Source organism: Mytilus trossulus, unplaced genomic scaffold, assembly GCF_036588685.1.
Source record: "Mytilus trossulus isolate FHL-02 unplaced genomic scaffold, PNRI_Mtr1.1.1.hap1 h1tg000085l___fragment_1__unscaffolded, whole genome shotgun sequence".
In the NCBI taxonomy this organism is placed as follows: Eukaryota; Metazoa; Mollusca; class Bivalvia; order Mytilida; family Mytilidae; genus Mytilus; species Mytilus trossulus.
In genome coordinates this window covers 1,879,504-1,900,213 of record NW_026963295.1, presented here as the reverse complement: position 1 = coordinate 1,900,213, position 20,710 = coordinate 1,879,504, and the positions used below count along the sequence as shown (strand labels likewise).

Genomic DNA, 20,710 nt, shown 5'->3' with positions numbered 1-20,710 from the left:
TGTTATTTCAAGAAATAATACATTCTAACTTGGATGTTTAATAGTATAATAAAGTCTTAAATGAATGAAAAAAATATCAATTTGAATTTTATTTAATTTGTAAACCAATCAATATCTTGTGTTTCAAAATATATATTTTTTCATAATGTTTTTTAAATACTATTAGCATGTAAACAATATTTTAAAATCAATAAGCACTGTCATCCTATTCCCTTTTAATTGATTTATTGATTAGTTTCATTTATTGAACTAACCTGTTATTTTGTTGGAAATTGACAACTTGACCTTCCTCTACCCTCCTACATTAATTACTTCCCTAAAACAATATTATTAATGATTTAATTGCGAAAATTTCCAAAAAATTCTATCAAATTAACTGTTCAGATAAGAAAGCTTGACCGAGGTTATGTCCGACAACACGTGCTGCTATCAAATGTTTACACATGTGGTAAATTGACCACATGTGATTGGTCAATTAACTGATGATTGACAGGAAAGTGGATAGGTGTATTGACAAAGAGCATTTACATTTTTGCAATTTCGAAAAACTGCATATCAAATTTGCTTTAGTAAAATACTTGTCTAGAAGGCAGTTTTTAAATGTGACCATGTGTCTCTTTTGGACCAAACAATTCATCTTTTGGGTTTGTGTGGCTAAATAAAGAGGGGAGGGAGGGGGGCCTTTCGTGTAGGTTAAAGAATTCGTTCTCATGTTGATTCAAAAACCTTATTCTTTTTTTAGAACAACCCAAAAACATTTTGTATTCAAATTTGTGTTGAATTTATAATTTTTCATCATTTCTTTTTGTGATAACTCCTTCCTGAAAAGAAAAAAAAAAGGTTTATATCTTTATTATGAATGTCTGTTTGAGATCCATTTCATAAGATCACCTTTGATGGGATCCATTATGAATACTTTTTTTCATATTCCTGGAGTAGATAATAATTTTCTTTTGGAATGGTCAACTGATAAGTTTTATGGCTGCTAACAGGTAAATTAGTAATTTCTATTTGACAGTTGCGTGTATTCTGGGATGTGGAAAGCCTTAATTCTATGGGAAACATCCTGTCCATATGTAATACTTAATACATTTTCCAAAAGATGACATTACTCAAAGTTTTCTTCTGTTAAATGAATGATTTGTTTATCATCATAATTTGCTATTTATATAAACCACGTTTTAATACAATAACTGTTTATCATGTTTTGAATATTTTGAACATGATGAATGTAGAATGAAATATGTCTACAGAATGATTGGTTTTAATCATTTAATTAATAAGATTTAGGAATCAATATTTGTAATTTAAAAAAAAAAAAAAAAAAAATGATTTATATCATCACACCCACATTTAAATTATTTTATACATTAGACATTAGATTTCATACCAGATGTGCATTTGTAAGAATATTTAGATGCCAAATTTTTAAATTATTTTACATGACTTACTTTCATATGTTTTGCTTAAAAAAAACAGTATATTATGTAAAGAGAACTAAAAAATCAGAACTGTCAAGTAAATTTAAGACACAATTCAAAATGTTAAGAATATGTCCAGCCATAATAAGAAAAAATAAGAATGTCAAGAAAATGTTGAGAAATTTCAAGACAGTATTCAAATGTCAAGAATTTGTCTTGAAATTTTAAGACCATATTCCGAATGTCAAGAATATGTCGAGTTTTGCTTGAAATTTTGTGCGATATATCTTTATGATCGTAGGTGCATGTAGTTTTTGTTTTTGTCGGTTTTTCGTTTTTTCTTTCTTTTTAAATATCGTTTTTGCGTGTTTTTTTTTAATTTCTTGTATTGTTTTTTTTTTAAACATTTATTTTCAGGCTTATCATCTCAAGCAGTTATCTCGTGATTTCATGACCTTGTTTCGTTTTTGGACGATTTTTGAAGCTGTGATGTACTCTCTTTTTGTTGTGTCAGTATTTCTGCGATTGACATTGAAAGCGGATAAATTTAAACATGCACGCATGACTTATGCAATAACACTGGGATTATTCATTATCAACACCATGCAGTTTTTTCTAATTTCAAAACGCATTGGACCAAAAGTCATTATGATTGGAAGAATGGTAAGCATGCCATTTGCAATAGGAGTCAGATATCATTTAGAGACATTAATATAGGGCTTAAATGAGTTTATATATGCTACTTAGACCAATATGAACAAGAGCATACTTTTAGTTATTCTATACAATCGATGTACAATTGTTCAAAGGTTTATAACTCTATGCATGTATAAGCCTCACGGGACATTAGTGATTTGGTCAAATATAACAAGAGCATTTATTATATATTACGCATGTTGAAATATTAAGGAAATCGAAATTTAAACAAACAAATCAAAAGTTCATGTCATTTCAACGCTAACGTATATGGTTTCATTGGTCTTTATAGAACAATACATTCGATAATGAATAAAAAAGTAATATTCGCTTAATTTATTCCCGTTTCAGATGTTCGATATAATTTTCTTTTTAATGATATTTGCTGTGTTTGTATTTGGTTTTGGTATTATCTACCAAGCAACTATGTATCCAAATTCCGTACCAGGATTTGAACTTTTGAAGGAAATCATTTACAAACCATATTGGCAGTTGTATGGTGAACTTTTTCTGGATCAATTTGAAGGTAATTTAAGTTTCAATGTTAAGAAGAGGGCATAAGATTTGTCCTTGACAACTTTACAGCTAAAGACATTTTACAGGATTAAACGCCTTTTAACAAAAAATGAAGATTATTCCACACTCGTGACCTCTATCACATGTAAATTGTATAGGTATGTCATTGAAACGACGTGGGCGCATGTAAGTATTTGTTGTTTAACGCAAAAATATTACATGTACTCCATGAAATTTCCTATCTGATCAAAAGTAAATTGGAAAAAACTCTTAATATCATTCAAACGAACGTTTTCGTGTATTATTTAATCTATCGACTAACGTGCAGGGAAAAAAATTGTAACGTCGACGTTATTATCGCCGTCGTCTTATTTGCATTGGTTAATGATCTAATTTTGTATGTAACGCGTCTTCTGTTTGGCTGGCGTTATTCTTTTATCAGCCCATAGACATAATTTAGTCATGTGACCGTGACGTCATCAACGTTTTTTCATTGTTTTCTACGGTTTAAAATGAAATTTGGAATTAAATTATCAGAAATGACTGTAATATTGTTTCTGTCTATTCGAAATAACATAAAAAATGTGGTGCTCACTGTAAAATAACCCGCTACGCGCGTTATTCAGTGTGCACCAAATTTTTTATGTTATTTCTTCATAGACAAAAAAATATTGCAGTCATTCCTTAACGAAAAGAAATTCAGTCAACTTCGTCTATCGAAAATAACCACCGGCAAGATCGACTAACGGAAGTTTCTCTCGACCAATCATATGAATGTTTTTCCTCATCTTATAAGAATATTATATATATATTGATGTTTTATAGACTTTTAGTTTCCCTTATACCAAAAACAAATAGAGTGTTTGGTTCCCCAGTTTGATACTGAGTTTTGATCATGAACTTTCAATTATTTTGATATTCATATTTACATGTATGCAAATAGGTTATATTGTTCTATTTTATCAATGTTTTAACCAACATATGGACAGAATACTAAGAAAAATGTCAAAGATATTTCTTTCTTGGTTTCCAAAATTATTTTACACGCTTTAATTAGGTTCATGATTTTGTTAAATCCTGTTTGTCTGTACAACTTGGTAATATAAAATCATTAAATTCATCTTGCAGTTCATATATCCATTGCTTATAAGCATGACTCGAAGATATAAACACACTTTTATTTTAATTATTTTTCAATTTAAAACCTCTCTCATCAAAATGGTTAATAAAAACAAACCGCTATTTATGTTTTGGCATGCTCTTCGTAGAAATATTTTCACAATTTCTTTTTTTGGCATTATCTTAACTGGTAAATTTGAAATTATTGTTACAACTAGTTCCAAAAAGGGAATAACTGCCTCATTATTAACCAAACTGATTAGTTTTATCTACATGTATCAACATTAGCAAAAGTCAATCAAATATATATTGTATGCACAGTTTAAGAGATTCCTGATATCTAGAATCAGGAATAAAGTCGGCTGCCTATTTCTAATGACACCAAACAAATTTTGGTCATGTTTGAAAGCTGCAACAAATAGTTTTAACACACCACAAGAATGAAAAGATAAGCAGAAAAAAGAAATAATGCTTAACCCCATGAAAAAGGGACGAAAGATACCAAAGGCACAGTCAAACTCATAAATCGAACATAAACTAACAACGTCATGGCTAAAATTGAAAAACCAACCATCCAAACAATAGCACACATGATACAACATAGAAAAATAAAGAAAAGCAACACGAACCCCGACAAAAATTTGATTTGATCTCATGTGCTCCGGAAGGGTGAGCAGATCCTGTCATAACATATGGTAACCATTTTAATAATTGACTACTTATTACCATTTATTGCACTAGTTCATACAACATGTACAATGTATACATACTTTTACAAAGTGTGGGACCAAACGCATAAACAATATAAACATAAGAAATTATTTTTTCTGTAAAAGTAAAAATAGACCGTTATAATGAGTGATTATCTGATTTTGGCTATTTCTTCTTTGATTTATACAGGAAAGGAACCGTCTCCTTGTACGCATGATGTTTCTTTATATAGTAATGGAACTATAGACAGATGCCCAGACATTCACCAAATGAATACGTTTTTGCTGGCTGTGTACATGGTGGTTACACACATAATACTTATCAATCTTCTCATCGCCATGTTTTCGTAAGTATATCTTTAGTTTAATTGAAATATTTGAAATATCATGCCATTACTTGGAGAAATATCCAACTTTACATCAAGGCATTTGCGACCTTATCTAATATATAATAATAAGACACTAGTGTTTTCATCTTTCATCTTACATGTAATATGATGCAAAACGCAACAATATTGATTCAAATAAGGCCACCCAGTTAAACTTTGAAGACGAACCTCAACAGAGAAAATCATGTTATTTTGTTGTTTTGTAAACTGTAATGTTTTGTTATATTTTATTGTTTTTTTAAAAAGTTTACCCGTAACAAATTTTGTTGTTCTTGCATTGTTTAATTTTAATGAAATCAATATTACTACTTCAATGAGAAATCAGATATCTTTCGTAAATCGTGCTCATGCACCAATCTTAGATATATGTTTGCTTTAATAAAATACAGCATATTGCTGCTTTCTCAAATCCTAGACATACATTCACCAAAGTACAAGACAACAACGAACTAGTTTGGAAATATCACAGATTCTCCGTCATCCAGGAGTATTATGACCGATCAACCTTCGTTTCACCATTTACTATCATTAGCCACTTGAGGATACTGATTTTGTGGTTATGTAATAAAAGGAAAAATAACAAATTCAGTAAGTAACTATTTATTAAGTTGATGGATTGTCAATTAAATGAATTTAATTTAGCTACATGTTATAACACATATGATATTAACAGTACTTTGATAGTGCACGTGTATTAACTCACGCGCACTGACACTTACACCCAACTGTGTTTCACACGTTTTTCCTGTAACAATGTAGATTAGCCATGCTAACAGTAAACGTAGTTTAATGTACAGCATGGCTAATGTTATACTTTGGAATATTAAACACATGTATGGTTGCGTTATATCTAGCTTTAACCAAGTTTATCGAAAAAAAATGTGAGCATCCTTTAAGCTCTGTTTACTTTAATTAGCTAAATTACATCTGTGATCCTTGGATTGCTAGTAAGAAAAGTAGTCAATATCTTTCATTTTTTGTACAATCATTTTCATATGTAGCAAATGGTTGAATGAAACGGTTTTTATAGCTAGCTGAACACTTGTGTGACAGTTGCAAAACGTTTCATCATTTAAAACATAATGTGTAAAAAAACCCAACAAAAACACTGCTTTATAATTACTTTTTGATTTCGATATCGACTATTTTAAGCACAGCGAATACATTGTTGAATTAGTACTGTACACACGAGATATCAATGAGTCATGTTCGATCTGAACCCACCCCACCCCCTCCATATGTTTATACATGTATAAACGACGGTTATTGTATATATTTTTTAAAGTTTTATTATGAATAAAAGAGATTCTATTTAAATTCACGAATGAAAATGTCTTTCTGGCATAGTCTAATTTAGCATGTATAGGGTTTTATTAATTCGCACGAATTGAAAATGTTATATTCATGATCGGTAGGAAAACCAACTGTAAACTTGTAAATCATCAACCACATTATAGTCCTGCAGGATCGTATGTTTTAAGTGCAAGTCTTTGTAAGAATCAGGCTGTGGTAAGAACATTAACACATGGCCTAAAAAAGCAACCCACCAAACCATATTATTTTGCAATCTTAGCAAATTATAGACCTATCTTCCAATAATTCTTAAGTTCTGGTGCGTGTTAACCATATTGTATAGTTAGAAACCAAACCAGGGAAAATAAACAACTATAATATCATTTTGAACTTAACTGTTTAAGCTGATTGGTACTTGATTTCAAAATGATTAATATTTATTTCACTTGAGCTTATTACTAGATCTGGTCATACGGTAAAGGTAATTCTTACTAGTGCATGCAGAACAGTTTATTATTACAGCCTACGTTGCCTCTTTTTTTTTTATCTAGGTAGATCTTTACATAGAAAATAACTGTTTAGTGTCTTTAAATATCAGCTGTATTTGTACGAGGCTATGAGACAAGATGTAAGCAAGCTTTAAGCGAGCTATTATACCTGTTTCGAGCGGAGTTCAAATACATCTGATATTTAAAGACACTAAACAGTTATTGTCTTTATCCTGCTATTAATTCTGTATATTATTAGTGTTTTGAAAGACACAAAAACACACATTTTGCATTTATTTTCGATTTGAAATCCTTTGAGGCCCGTAAAGTAATACCGTCGATATGTAGATATCACACATTCAGCAGAAAACAGGTTCGCCAAAAGAAAAAAAGAATCTCGAATGGTCAACAATGATACGTCGCTCAAGTTGATTAATTATCTATTATAACACAACAACTAATTTCAACAGTACATACAAATAACAAAACATTGTCAAACTTGAGAAAGGAGTGTACGAGTTGTCCTAGGCTTCAGACTCGACATTCACTAAAAATGCATAGGTGTTTTTGTTACACAATCACATACATTCAAGTTTTGACATCGGTAGTTGTCATCGTAAAAAAAGACTGCTGTTCATTTGTGTATGTTATCAGAAAATTCGTGCGATTCTTATTGCTCTAACGAAATGTAAGAAAACAAACCGAACTTATAAAAGTTATCGTTAATTCGCAAATGATACGTCATTGGAATGCGACTCCAATACACATTCTGAGGTCACGTAGGTTTATACAATACTCAGTCCAGCTTTTAAGCGATATTTGTATAGTATACAGATACAGCATATCGATATCTGTAGGTCTGTACCTGTATAGTAGAACACCCAATTACAGGATAAAATCATACAACATCCCCTTATCTTAATTTTTTTACAAAACAGAAACAAGGATAATACTAAACTGCAGTCAACAGAAAGAAGTGATTAATATCGAATAACGGATTTTAAAATATTTGGTTACAGAAATATTCAATACAGCAGACAGGGAACTGTTAGCTACTCTAGAACGAAATGCTGTGTACAGCTATTTCAATTCATCAGCTAGGTTAAGAAGATATCACGCCAAAAACGTTGAAGCGGAAAAAGACGAGTATGTTTATTTTTTTTGTTTTCTCATTTCCTTATTTGGTCATATTTTCAAGTGATTTACATGATTCACATTACAGGAGTTTTGTTACTCAGTTTCAGCATAACAAGCTTGTCATCACACTAGTATATATTGAAAAGGGATAACATAAGGTTCCAAAAGAGCAAAACAAATATAGGTCAATGTGCTCGTTTTCCAGATTTAGTGCAAAAACTATTAAAAAATATTAAAAAGTAACAAAGATGTTATGAGACTTTGACAGTTGGCTTATAATCTATACATGTTACAGATATATAAAAAGGAAAATGGGGGTCAATGGGCCAAAGATGTTAAGGAATTAAAATGGATAAAACCAGATGATTCCGAAAATCTGACAAAATTCAAAAACATGACAAGCGAACTTCCTAAAATGTATAACCTTAAGATTTAATTCAAGGGATTTGAGAGTCTTTTTTTAGCATTTTGGCATACAACTTAAATATTGATTTGATATTGCAAATCTAAACATCCTACTTATTTTAAAGTCTAACAAACAAGATTATTGCATAAAAAAGTAGTGTAACCGTGTATTTTAGATTTGCCTAAGGAAAACTCCAATGTGTATTCAGATACTGTGGATGACCAATACAGATCATAAACTTACAGATGCGTTCCATTAACATAATTGTTTTGTTTCAGGTTTGAAGCAAGTTATGAACAAGATACTGATGTAAGCATACAGGAACATATTGACCTCCTCTCATCTGAAGTTGACCTAGTTCAGAAAAATCAGGAGGAAATTCTGAAGGCTGTCAGACAAATAATGGCGACGAAACAAAAAATGTTGATAGTAGAGGTTCCTAGAGGTAGAAAACAAATATATGTACCAGTGGAAGTACCTATAAGGCACTTTGATAATATTTGACAACATGAAGTTTATAGTTTACATCAAAATCATATTTAAGAAGATACTACACAGGATTTGCATTACTCACGTTAAAAATCCGACGAATTAAAGTTAACAATACTATTACTGTGAATAACGTTTAGTTTACAAGATTTAAATGTTTTTTGGTTGACTTAATACACTGTTTGACATTAACTTAATATCCGTCTTGCTGAATACCTTTTTTGCGACATGTTATTTATTGTTTGTCAGAATAAATAAGACGCATGACGCTGGGACTATGACATACGTTGATTTTTTCAACGTATATCGTTTCGAGTGCTTCGAATTATATGACTGGACACATACGCATGTTATTGACATTTTTAAACACCACACACAACTTTGTATTTTTCTTATTGAATCTGTTTTGATTTTATTTTATTTCCTCTGTTGTAAAAATTGCATGTCTATGCACTGTATTGCATATTCCAGTGGAATTTTGGGTATTTAGGTTTTTCGTAGAATGATCTGATGATTTTGTTCTGATTATTTTTAATTTTATTTCTTTTTCCGCCACTTTTTTTTATTGTGATTTTTTTTGTTTTTCGATATGCCGCTTACATGGCTTAAGGGCATACGATACAAATTTGAACCTGTATTTACAAGTTGATGAAAATTTGCATAAAGGCTATTTTTTACGTGATTAAATCAAATAATTATTAAATAAAACATATACCTTCACGTGCTTCTTTATGAGTAAAATGAGGTCGAAATTTTGTATATTATCTCAAAATATAGATTGGTATCCGTATTTTCTGTTTCGAAAGAAAGACATAACATTTTTGTTTTTAAAGATAAACACAATTGTTTTTGTTAATAATCGGTTACTTCTGTATTTTATAAGTATCATTAAAAATGATGCAATTTTCTTCAGAAATTATTCATATTAATCAAATGCACATGAATAGAGGAAAAAAACGTCATTTGTTGTTGCATGTTTATTTAAATTAAAAAAAATGCGCTATTTAGTTTTTTTTAAATTTGGGTCACATAATCTCCTTGCAAAATAAAACAATTTATTGTTTTGAAAAATTGGGGTCCATTCACTCGTTTTAAATTAAATCAGTTTGAAAGATTAAAATCAGTCGAAAAATGCATCTTGTCCCGATATGTCATACATTGTAGTTTGACGTCGCGAAAATAACATTTTACGTTAGCAACGTCATTACCTCCCCTGTAACTGTATCGTATGCCCTTAAGGTAGTACCCAACACTTTAACTAAAATAACTTTTGGTCGTTTAATTTTCTTAAAATTTTGACAAAGTATTTACTTTGACCCTTTGAAAAAATTTTATTTTGAACCAAACATTTTATCAGAAAAATGACACTGGTTATATGGCAGTTTGACAAACACTAATTTTGATCATTGAGAAGCTTAATATCCCTTTAACAACACAAAGTAATAAAAACGTTAAGCTGATTTTACAAAGTTATCTCCCTGCAGGTACCATATTAAATTGTTTGCGTATGATATCATAAAGTTATTGGTACTTTGAAACGGACCACTATTTAACCGAAAACTTTTTAATGTAGGAATTATCTCCCCAAACACTGTTTTTCTTGTGTTCAAATCTCCTTCGCAACCGTTCAAGATAACGACACAATTATTTCATCAATTTGATTGTTATATTCTCAGGATCTAAACACATATTTGTGAAGGAACCGGTCCGGAGACTACACAATTGTAACTTGTTTCCCCTTTTTGTATTTTTAAAAAAGAAATATTTAGTTCTAGCTTTTTAGCCATAAGTTACAAAGACCTAGGGTCTTCTGATTTGAGATTCTTGTTCCATAAAAAAAATAGGGTCAAGGTCAAAGGTCAAGGTCATTTTAAAGAAAAACGTTGCAACTTTGATAATTCAGGTGGAGACACGGATTTGGAGGTCAAACTGTGTTGTACGATAATCTATAAAATATTTTGGGATGCTATGAATAACTAATTTCATGTGCGGACATCACAATATTGCAACTAATTATATAACAATCAATTATGTCATAAATATGTCATAATTAAATTACCACAATTTGAAAGACTAATCGTTATCCTTTCTTTTTTTACTTTATTTACAAAATTTAAAGACGGATGAAATAAATTACATTAGTTTAAAGTTTAAAAAAGAAGATGTAGCATGATTGCCAATGAGACAACTATCCACAAAAGACCAAAATGTCACAAACATTAACATTTCTAGGTCACCGTACGGCCTTCAACAATTAGCAAAGACCATACCGCATAGTTTGGTATAAAAGGCCGTGATTGGAAAAGGAAAGTCTTGGTAAAGTGCAACATTTGCTTAGTATGTAAGTTTTAAAAAAATCATTAATTGAAGTTAAATCCACCATTTTCTATATATGTTAATTTCTGTACCATGTCAAGAATATGACATTTGCTATCAATTTGATGCGTTTGAGCTTTGGATTTGGCCATTTGAGAATGGACTTTCTAGTTGACATTTTCCTCGGAATTTTGGAATTTGTGTGATATAACTTCTTAAGCTTTCTTCAAATATGTAGATCACAAGTATCCAATATGTATAACTATGACTTATTTGCACTTTTCAAACTGACGACAAAACACAACATGCTACCAAGAACACAATAGAAAAGTAGGAACATTCACAATGAGTTTTTTATTGGAGGAAGAACCATGCATTGCCCCACCAGTGCAAACGTTGCGTTTACAATTCGATGTAAGGTTACATTTATTCGTTCGCAAATTTGGTCAATATGAGGATGACTGCCTACTGTACAAGAATTGGCATGTATCTTTTATCTGCTTTGACACATGAATCTATTAATAGCCTAACAAGGAATCATTACGCAATGTATGCTTTTGTAAATGTGACAGTTCTAAAAGTGAGAAAAGGAGTTACAGCTTCGGTAGAAGAAGGTTCAAATAGAAAATTTTGCTCTAAACCAAGTCGGACCAATATTGCAATATTTTGACAAGGAAAAAAATTGAAGCAAAATTAAATCTGTATGTTCTTTTCCTTTTTATGTTCGAATGTTTGCACGTACGTTCTTTCAGTGAGGTGGCAAATCAATGAAGTATAATATGATTTAAACGATATTGCAAGCATCGTTTTATTCTTCCTTATAATACCCTGTATGTTGTTAACGCATTGTTAACAAATAGAAATATTCAAAAATGAGGAACAACATTGGTTGATATGGGAATACCGATAGTCGATGATAGAATGACATCATACAAATGATACCAATAACGTAAATTTAGAAATGTGTGTGTTGTTTTCGAACCAGCAAGATACAAAAGGCGAATTTCAAAGTTCATATGCAGTGTCTAAAATCGTTATTATCAAATTTGTGTTTAGCAATTGCAATTCAAGAATTTACGAACTACAGATGAACAGATTTACAGATTGACAGATTTTCAGATTGACATGTTTACTACAAATTTACAGAGTTAAGTTATACACGTCTTTTGCATATATTGCACGACAAAGAACATTGTCAACATTGATTTGTAGTTTAATGAATATGTATCCAGAATTTTCACGGAGATATGTTTCTTATTTAACTTTTTTTAATTTAACAAAATCTTTAAAACATTGTTATAGCTTCCCCTCAATGTGCTTTGTATAAACATAATTCATATAAATAGTACATTTCCGTTTCTAATCTTTTAAGATTTACCTCAGCTTTAACACTTACCATGCTTATTATAAAAGGGACTGGTAAAAAATGCATCTATTAACCACATATCTGACAATTAAGACCAAGTTACTTGTACTTATATACCTATATGGAGTTATCTTATTTCAGAAAGATACATCATTCTTTCAAAAATTCAACAGATCTATGTTTAAATAAAATATGATCCAATGCATAACATACTGACTGACCTGTGCATACTATAATTAACTTGTAAATACTATTCGTCTGATAGGTTTTTATTGACGGTTTGGAAGTTTATTTTTAAAGATCAATCAATGAGAGTTGCAAAACAAATGTCATTGTTTGCATTTTGATTTTAGATAACATAATGTGAAGTTATGTTAATTAATCGCATCAATACAGAGACTTTATCATATAATTATGTCAGAAGAATTTTAAGGTACAACTTTCATAACACGTACTTTAGCCGTATTTGGCACAAATTTCTGGAATTTTGGGTCCTGAATGCTCTTCAACTTTGTATTTGTTTGGCTTTTTTTAAACTGTTCTGATCTGAGCGTCACGTATGAGTCTTATGTAGATGAAACGCGCGTCTGGCGTACTCAATTATAATCCTGGTACCTTTGATCACAACTATCACACCACTGGGTCGATGCAACTGCTGGTGGATTTTTCGTCCACGAGGGTATCACTGGCCCAGTAGTCAACACTTCGGTGTTGACATGAATATCAATTATTAATATATGGTAATTTTTATAAATTTCTGTTTACAAATCTATGAATTTTTCGAAAAACTAAGTATTTTCTTACCCCCAGGAGCAGATTACTTCAGCCGTATTTGGCACAATTGTTTGGAATTTTGGGTCCTCAATGCTCTGCAACGATGTATTTGTTTGGTTTTTTAACTGTTTTGATCTGAGCGTCACTGATGAGTCTTATGTAGGCGAAACGCGCGTCTTGCGTATTAAATAATAATCCTGGTACCTTTGATAACTAATTAAACAAAAGCCAGATTTAACATATTCTTGTGTAAGATTTAAAAAACTTATTGATTCACACTGAATAATAAATCTTACTCTGACCAACATACTGTGATAGTCGTTTTCGTGTAACATGTACATGTATCACAATTCGTGCTCCTTTCGTGTCCGTTCTATACTTGTTTACATTGATAAATACCTTTTTCTATCAAATGATCAACTAATAAAATATTCTAAAATTCTATTAAATAACATACATGTGACTCACAACGGGGTCGGGTGGTGGATGGGATATAGAAATATGTCCTGATTATCTTTAAAACAAAAGTTTATGCAAAAGTGTACATTGTTTTTTTTAATCCCCCTAAAAAAGAAAGAAGTATACAAGACATGGTTGCATAACCTTAAACTAAAAGCAAATAGTTGCATCTATAACAAGCTTAAATCAGTGTGTGAATACTGTTTGAACAATCTTGATCCGAAGGATATTCGATGGTAATTATACTTTTTTTTAAACAAATTAACGTAGCAATTCTGATAGTTAGAGTTACTTTTATATAAAGTGCATTTATTTATTTGAAGGATAGTTCCGTATTCAGAAAACATAATTGTTCAATAAATACAGTTATGTGATATCAAATAACATTTTTTTTAAAACTTTGATCTTTAACGGCTATTGACAAGGAACAATATTGGAAATATCCATAAAGTATAATATTCCCTCTAGCCTGGTTATCGGACATCTCAATTTTTTTATTATTTTTTTTTAAAACTTATCTTCAAATTATATCAGAGACATATGCCACGTTAAAAGATATATATACAACTCGTCTTAACATCAACCCAACAATGTTAGATCTGTAAATTTGCTTTCGCAAATTTTTTGTTCTTCACTCGCCGGGACTCTAACCCATGCTGCTGTGATATTGTGACACCAAATCGCCTGCACTGCAGCTGTCCTGCTAGACCACACGACCACCTGGGCTCTAAAAAAAAATAAATCGTTCGGTGGCCGTGTGTTACCTTTCCTTGTCAATTTTAAACTAGCGTCGTACTTCAGTACATGATATATAAGGCATGAAGATGTTGTTGTTACAGATCAGCTCAATTATCTATAGTAAAGGATCCTACAAATTAATTTAAGATACAATCACAGAAAATAATTATATTTATGAGTACGTCTGAGTCAGTGACAACTCTACAACAAATTTATCCATCGTATCGCCACCAATGATGGTGAATATATATATATATATATATATACGAGTCTAAATTGAAAACTACGTTCAAACCTATGACTGCGTTGGATATATATATAAGTGCCTATAAATAGCAGCACATGACATACAAATCTAAGGGAGTGTGGATTAATCAGTACAGAGATTAATTCAATTACACAAATAAAATTATAGATTGCCTAACAATGTAATTTTAACACACTATTTAATATGTAAATATAAGAATGTTTAAAATATTTACAAAATGATGAAAATAAACGCAATATTTCGCTAGACCAACTAGCTTTATCAAGCATGCATCTATCCAGGTGAAATCGGATGTAGATAATAAGAAACTTTTGCAGCTCAATGTATATGTTGAACTTAGCTGCCTTGAAAATAAGAAATTATTTTAAGAAAATTTTGCAGCTCAATGTCTATGTTGAATTTGGATTGAGCTGCCTTAAAAATAAAAAAAATAAATAAATTTTTGCAGCTTCATGTATATGTTGCTCTTGGATTTAGCTGCCTTAAAAATACATAATTGGAAGTTGAAATTAGCAACGTCCATTGGCCGATATTACGGGATAAAAAGGACGATGCTTTGTTTTTAAATTATTCTTTATCTTTCCTGTATCTTTTCTCGTCTTTTTCGTTAAGACCATCAGGTTCTAAAGTGTGGAGTTGGTGGATCCAAAAGTTTTCTCTTCTCCTTCTCGCCGTGGTGTCCCACTCGGTGTTGACTTCTATAATTTGGAAAGTGACATTTTCAAAAGGATGTTTCGTAGAACGAAGATGTCTTGTGAGAGGACAGTTTTTGTTGGTTTTGTAAGATGAACGATGGTTATTAAGCCGAATATTAAATTTGTCCATTGTTTCTCCCACATACTGAATGCCACAAGTGTCACATGTTAATATATAAATTGAGTTCTCCGTTTTGCAGTTGGAATTTGAGTAGATGGTATAATTTTGTTTAGTAACGGAGCTGATGAAAGAACTGCTTGTATTGGCAGCTTTACAACACAAACAATTCCTTCGACCACATTGTTTGTAGCAACCGGGCGATGGAGTAGGCTGCTTTACTAATACAGAAGTCACTAATTTGTCACGGATGTTTTTAGGTCTTCTGAAGGCCATGACTGGTGGTGATGAAAATACTTTTTTTAGATTTAAATCATTTTCTATAATTTTCCAATGCTTCTGAACAATGGATGACACATTTTTAAAATCAGGATGGTAAGTGAGTACAAGGGGTGTTCTGTTAGCTGCTTTATTCTTATCTTTGTACTCAAGAAGTTCTTGGCGACTAGTTTTGTTTGCTCTTTCGAAAGCGCTATCAATGATGTTGTTATTTTATCCTCGAACAACTAGATGTTTACGAAGTTGTCCAAGTCTAGCATCTTTCGTATTTTCATTAGAGCATATTCTCTTGATTCGTAATGCCTGGCTGAATGGGATACCACGGGAACAATGTTTAGGATGGCAACTTTTTGGAGAAAGGAATTGATGTTTGTCCGTTTGTTTGGTATGAAGGTCCGTTATAATGGTTCCGTTCTTGATGTAACTCGTAGTATCGAGGAAGTTAATTTTCTCCATAGAGAATTCAGATGTAAATTTTATTGAATGGTGGAAAGAGTTACAGTGTTCTAGAAATTCATTAAGATGTTCTAGTGAATCTGTCCATCTGAAATCAATATCGTCAATGAATCGGAACCATGATAAGGGCTGATATGGAGCACTAGCCAAGAGGCGTTTTTCAAGTTGGCCCATAAATATGTTGGCATATGACGGTGCCATTTTTGTGCCCATACTAGTACCGTCTATCTGGAGATAGTGTTTTTCATTGAAAGAGAAGTTGTTATTCTCCAGTACTAGTTTGAGAAGTGTAACAAGGCACTCGGTAGGAGGATTTTTTTGACTACGAGTGTTCCATGCCTCTTCACACGCTGCTATTCCTTCGTCTTGTGGAATGTTGGTATATAAAGAAGACACGTCCATGGATGCAAGTATAGTATTGCTTGGTAAAGGATTGAGGCTTTCCATTTTCTTTAGATAATCAGTTGTGTCTTGAATGAATGATGGTAGTTCTTTCACATGAGGTCTTAGATGATGGTCTACAAATTCTGATATCTTTTCAGTTGGATGACTATTCGCTGATACAATTGGTCGACCTGGATTGCCCGTTTTATGTATTTTAGGCAACATATAGAATCGTCCGGCCTTTGCTTCGTTCTCAAGAGGTTGGAGATAATCAAAGGTGTCATTGTCTATATGCTTGTTGTCGAACATCTCTTGTAGGATGGTGTTGATCCTTCGAATAGTATTAAGCGTTGGATCTGTGGTTAATTGTTTATAAAAATTAGAGTTTGAAAGTTGGCGATTCCCCCCTGCTTTATAATCTGTTTTATTCATGACAACCACAGCACCCCCTTTGTCGGCAGGTTTTATTACAATATCCTCTTGATCTTTTAATGCTTTCAAAGCTATACTTTCTGACTTGGATAAATTATAATTTCTTGTATTTGTTATACAGGACTTTATATCAGACCTCACGTAGTTAATGAATGACTCCAAGTTATCATTTTTACTCTTTGGTGGTTTCCATGAACTTTTTTTCCTAAATTTTGGGATGGACGTGACTTCTTCATTGGTGTCAGTATCTGAATCTGTTAATCCGGCTTCTTCAAGGTTTTTCTTGCCCCTATTGTAGAAAAAATCTTTCAAGCGTAAACGTCTAGCGAATTGGTCTAGGTCTTCGTCTAGCTGAAAGTTATTTACAGTTGATGGGATGGGACAGAAATTTAAACCTTTACTTAAAAGAGATTCCTCAGCACGTGTAAGTTCTTTAGATGACAAATTTACAACAATGCTTTCAGGTTTTTGTTTCCGTCTTTTAAATTTTCTTTTGCTAGGGGTCTTATGGTTTGTTGTATTAATATCATTCATAGGCTGATTTAAATTGACAGTTTGAATTTTATCTCTTTGAAATTTATTTTTTTGTTTTTCTTTATGTTTCGATAGTTCAATTTTTTCAATATCTGCGAGGCGACGTTTAATTATTGCTAAATCGTCACGAGAAATGTTACTATTGTTGATGATATATGATATTTCATTTACAATTTGATTGTAATTTGTGGTTGTGAAAGAAAGTAACAGTTGAAGAAGCTGGATTGAGCAGTTAAACAGAATTTCATTCCAACGGCTCATGAATCTTTTGGATTTGTGTCCCGGTGCCTGGGGACTCACTTTGATGTTTAAACCTTTTGGTACAGTTTTACTTTGAATATAATTTTGTAAGTTTGATAAATGATGTTCAGTTTGTAGTTTCTTTTTAGTTAAAGATCTTAGTTTCTTGAAATGCTGTGCGCTATCCATGTTGTAAAGATAGCGATAGATTTGAATGGATTACACAAACATGTGTGTAATGCGTGCTACTGGAGATAATAATATAAGTGCCTATAAATAGCAGCACATGACATACAAATCTAAGGGAGTGTGGATTAATCAGTACAGAGATTAATTCAATTCTCAGAGATTCAATTACACAAATAAAATTATAGATTGCCTAACAATGTAATTTTAACACACTATTTAATATGTAAATATAAGAATGTTTAAAATATTTACAAAATGATGAAAATAAACGCAATATTTCGCTAGACCAACTAGCTTTATCAAGCATGCATCTATCCAGGTGAAATCGGATGTAGATGATAAGAAACTTTTGCAGCTCAATGTATATGTTGAACTTAGCTGCCTTGAAAATAAGAAATTATTTTAAGAAAATTTTGCAGCTCAATGTCTATGTTGAATTTGGATTGAGCTGCCTTAAAAATAAAAAAATAAATAAATTTTTGCAGCTTCATGTATATGTTGCTCTTGGATTTAGCTGCCTTAAAAATACATAATTGGAAGTTGAAATTAGCAACGTCCATTGGCCGATATTACGGGATAAAAAGGACGATGCTTTGTTTTTAAATTATTCTTTATCTTTCCTGTATCTTTTCTCGTCTTTTTCGTTAAGACCATCAGGTTCTAAAGTGTGGAGTATATAAACGAGTCTAAAAACCAATGTTTTTCTTCATTTTATACTTTTTTAAATCTGTTGAAGAGCTGTCCGAGTGTGTATCGTCCATATCACATTTATATAAGATTAAAATATTTCACAACTTATTATAATTTCTCATGATTCAGCAAATTGAATCCGAAAATAGCTAACACAAATTTCATATCAAATAATCACCTACTCTTTTGTGTTCTTAAAGTATTAATCAATCCTTAAATGCATTGCTTTAAAATTGAAAGGCCTCTTGTAACAGATATGTGTTTGTCTGCAATATTTTAAATTGCACAAATATTTCAAATACCTAACTGTCTGCGTATCAGTAATAGACAATGAACAATTCGACTTGTAAAACTCGATCTCAGTTGCAATCTTTATTACATTTGTTTTGCTCGGAAGACATTTTATACAAAAGTTAATCATTCAGTTATAGATAATGCATATTATAAGAAATTTTCCTGTGCTAGAACACACCGAGGGGTGTCAGGTTTGAAAAAAAAATATATACACACTGAATTAGGAATGATGTTCTAAAATATGAGTATATTTCTTATCTTTGGATATTACAATGACCACATTAAGGATTGACAATTAAGGAATCTACATATACAGTGTACCTTGTCTAATAAGACACACTAGTGGACCAGAACAAAATATCAGATGAAGCAGGGTGTCGGAATACTCAGGTTTTTTCTGCAAGGATAGGCCTATTTTGTGACCATAAACGTGTATCGGTTTTATCAGGATGAGTGAATACTCAGATGTCGGATTAGACAGGTTACACTATACGTGTATAAATTTTATATAAGAATAAGATGTGATATAATTGCCAATGAAACAACTGCCCACAATAGACCAAAATGACACAAACATGACAAATATGAGTCACCGAACGGCCTTCAACAATGAGCAAAACCCATCCCGCATAGTCAGATATATGCATATTTGAAGAAAAATGTAAAGTGATGTTTATTATACTCATTACGATTATGTCTCTTATGTTTATGAACGTAAGCAATATTTTTTCTGCAAGCCTCAATGTTATTTACCAGCAGCTTAAAGCAACACACGCTGATGTGTGGTATTGTACAGACGTGTGTGAAAGTCCTTATAGTATGTATGTATGTATGTACTGGTAAATGACTCCGATATCCAAGAAACCCCCCGAAAGTTGCGAGTGTACAGTTGCATCAATATACACTTCCCATAGTTCGTAATTCCTGGAAAAAAAATCAACGAAAAAAAGTTTTTGCATTCTTAAAAATTCTGCAATACTAACAACTCTAAAGATAAAGATATTATCTTTAACGATGAAGTTTCGTCCCAGAGTATTTCACCAGCCCAGCCCAGCACTTTGGTGTTGACATGAATATCAGTTATAATGTCATTTTCATAAAATTACTGTGTTCAAAAGTATGAATTATTCTAAAAACTTATGATTTTCTTATGCATAGATAACTAAAGCCGTATTTGGTACAGCTTTTTGGAAAATTGGGTCCTCAATGCTCTTCAACTTTGTATTTGTTTTGTTTTCTAACCATTTGAGCTGATCTGATTGTCACTGATGAGTCTTACTTAGAGGAAACGCTCGTCTGGCCTATTAAATTATAAGTATGGTACGTTTGGTAAATAATAACAACAATGGCAATACACAAATGTCAAATTATCCACAGATAACAATTTGATTTGAGATTTGACCATTAATTTAAAAATGCTTCCTGATTTTAAAGAAGCAATTGAATCTTTTTCGTGTGTTAAGTAGTTAGAACAATAAACATAGCATGGGAAACATCGACCATCAATGCAGCTTTTTTTTTTTTTTTTTTTTTTTAACGATAACAAATATTTTATTCAATCATGTCCTGTTATATAAATACCTAAGTAGCCCAGGTTGCATACTTAGGGGCCCCTGTTTTTTAGCATCCTCACTTGACCAGGGAAAATATCAAATGAGTTTATACAATAGTTTTACATACATAATTATATTTAATTACAATTGATTTTCCCACCTGATAGGATCACTGTATAACATCACTATCGTATATCCGGTTCACTGAACAAAACATGTGTTGATTTAAACTGGAAATACATTAAAATTTGGTTGCGACAG

At 31.6% G+C, this 20,710-nt stretch overlaps 1 protein-coding gene across 1 annotated transcript; it reads right to left on the bottom strand.

Annotated features, from left to right (window-relative positions):
- Window positions 1-15,890: 15,890 nt before the first annotated feature.
- On the bottom strand, window positions 15,891-17,483 carry LOC134699839 (uncharacterized). Its single transcript, XM_063561248.1, has one exon. It carries the CDS (start codon window positions 17,481-17,483, stop codon window positions 15,891-15,893), a length of 1,593 nt encoding a protein of 530 aa, XP_063417318.1.
- Between the last annotated feature and the right edge of the window lie 3,227 nt (window positions 17,484-20,710).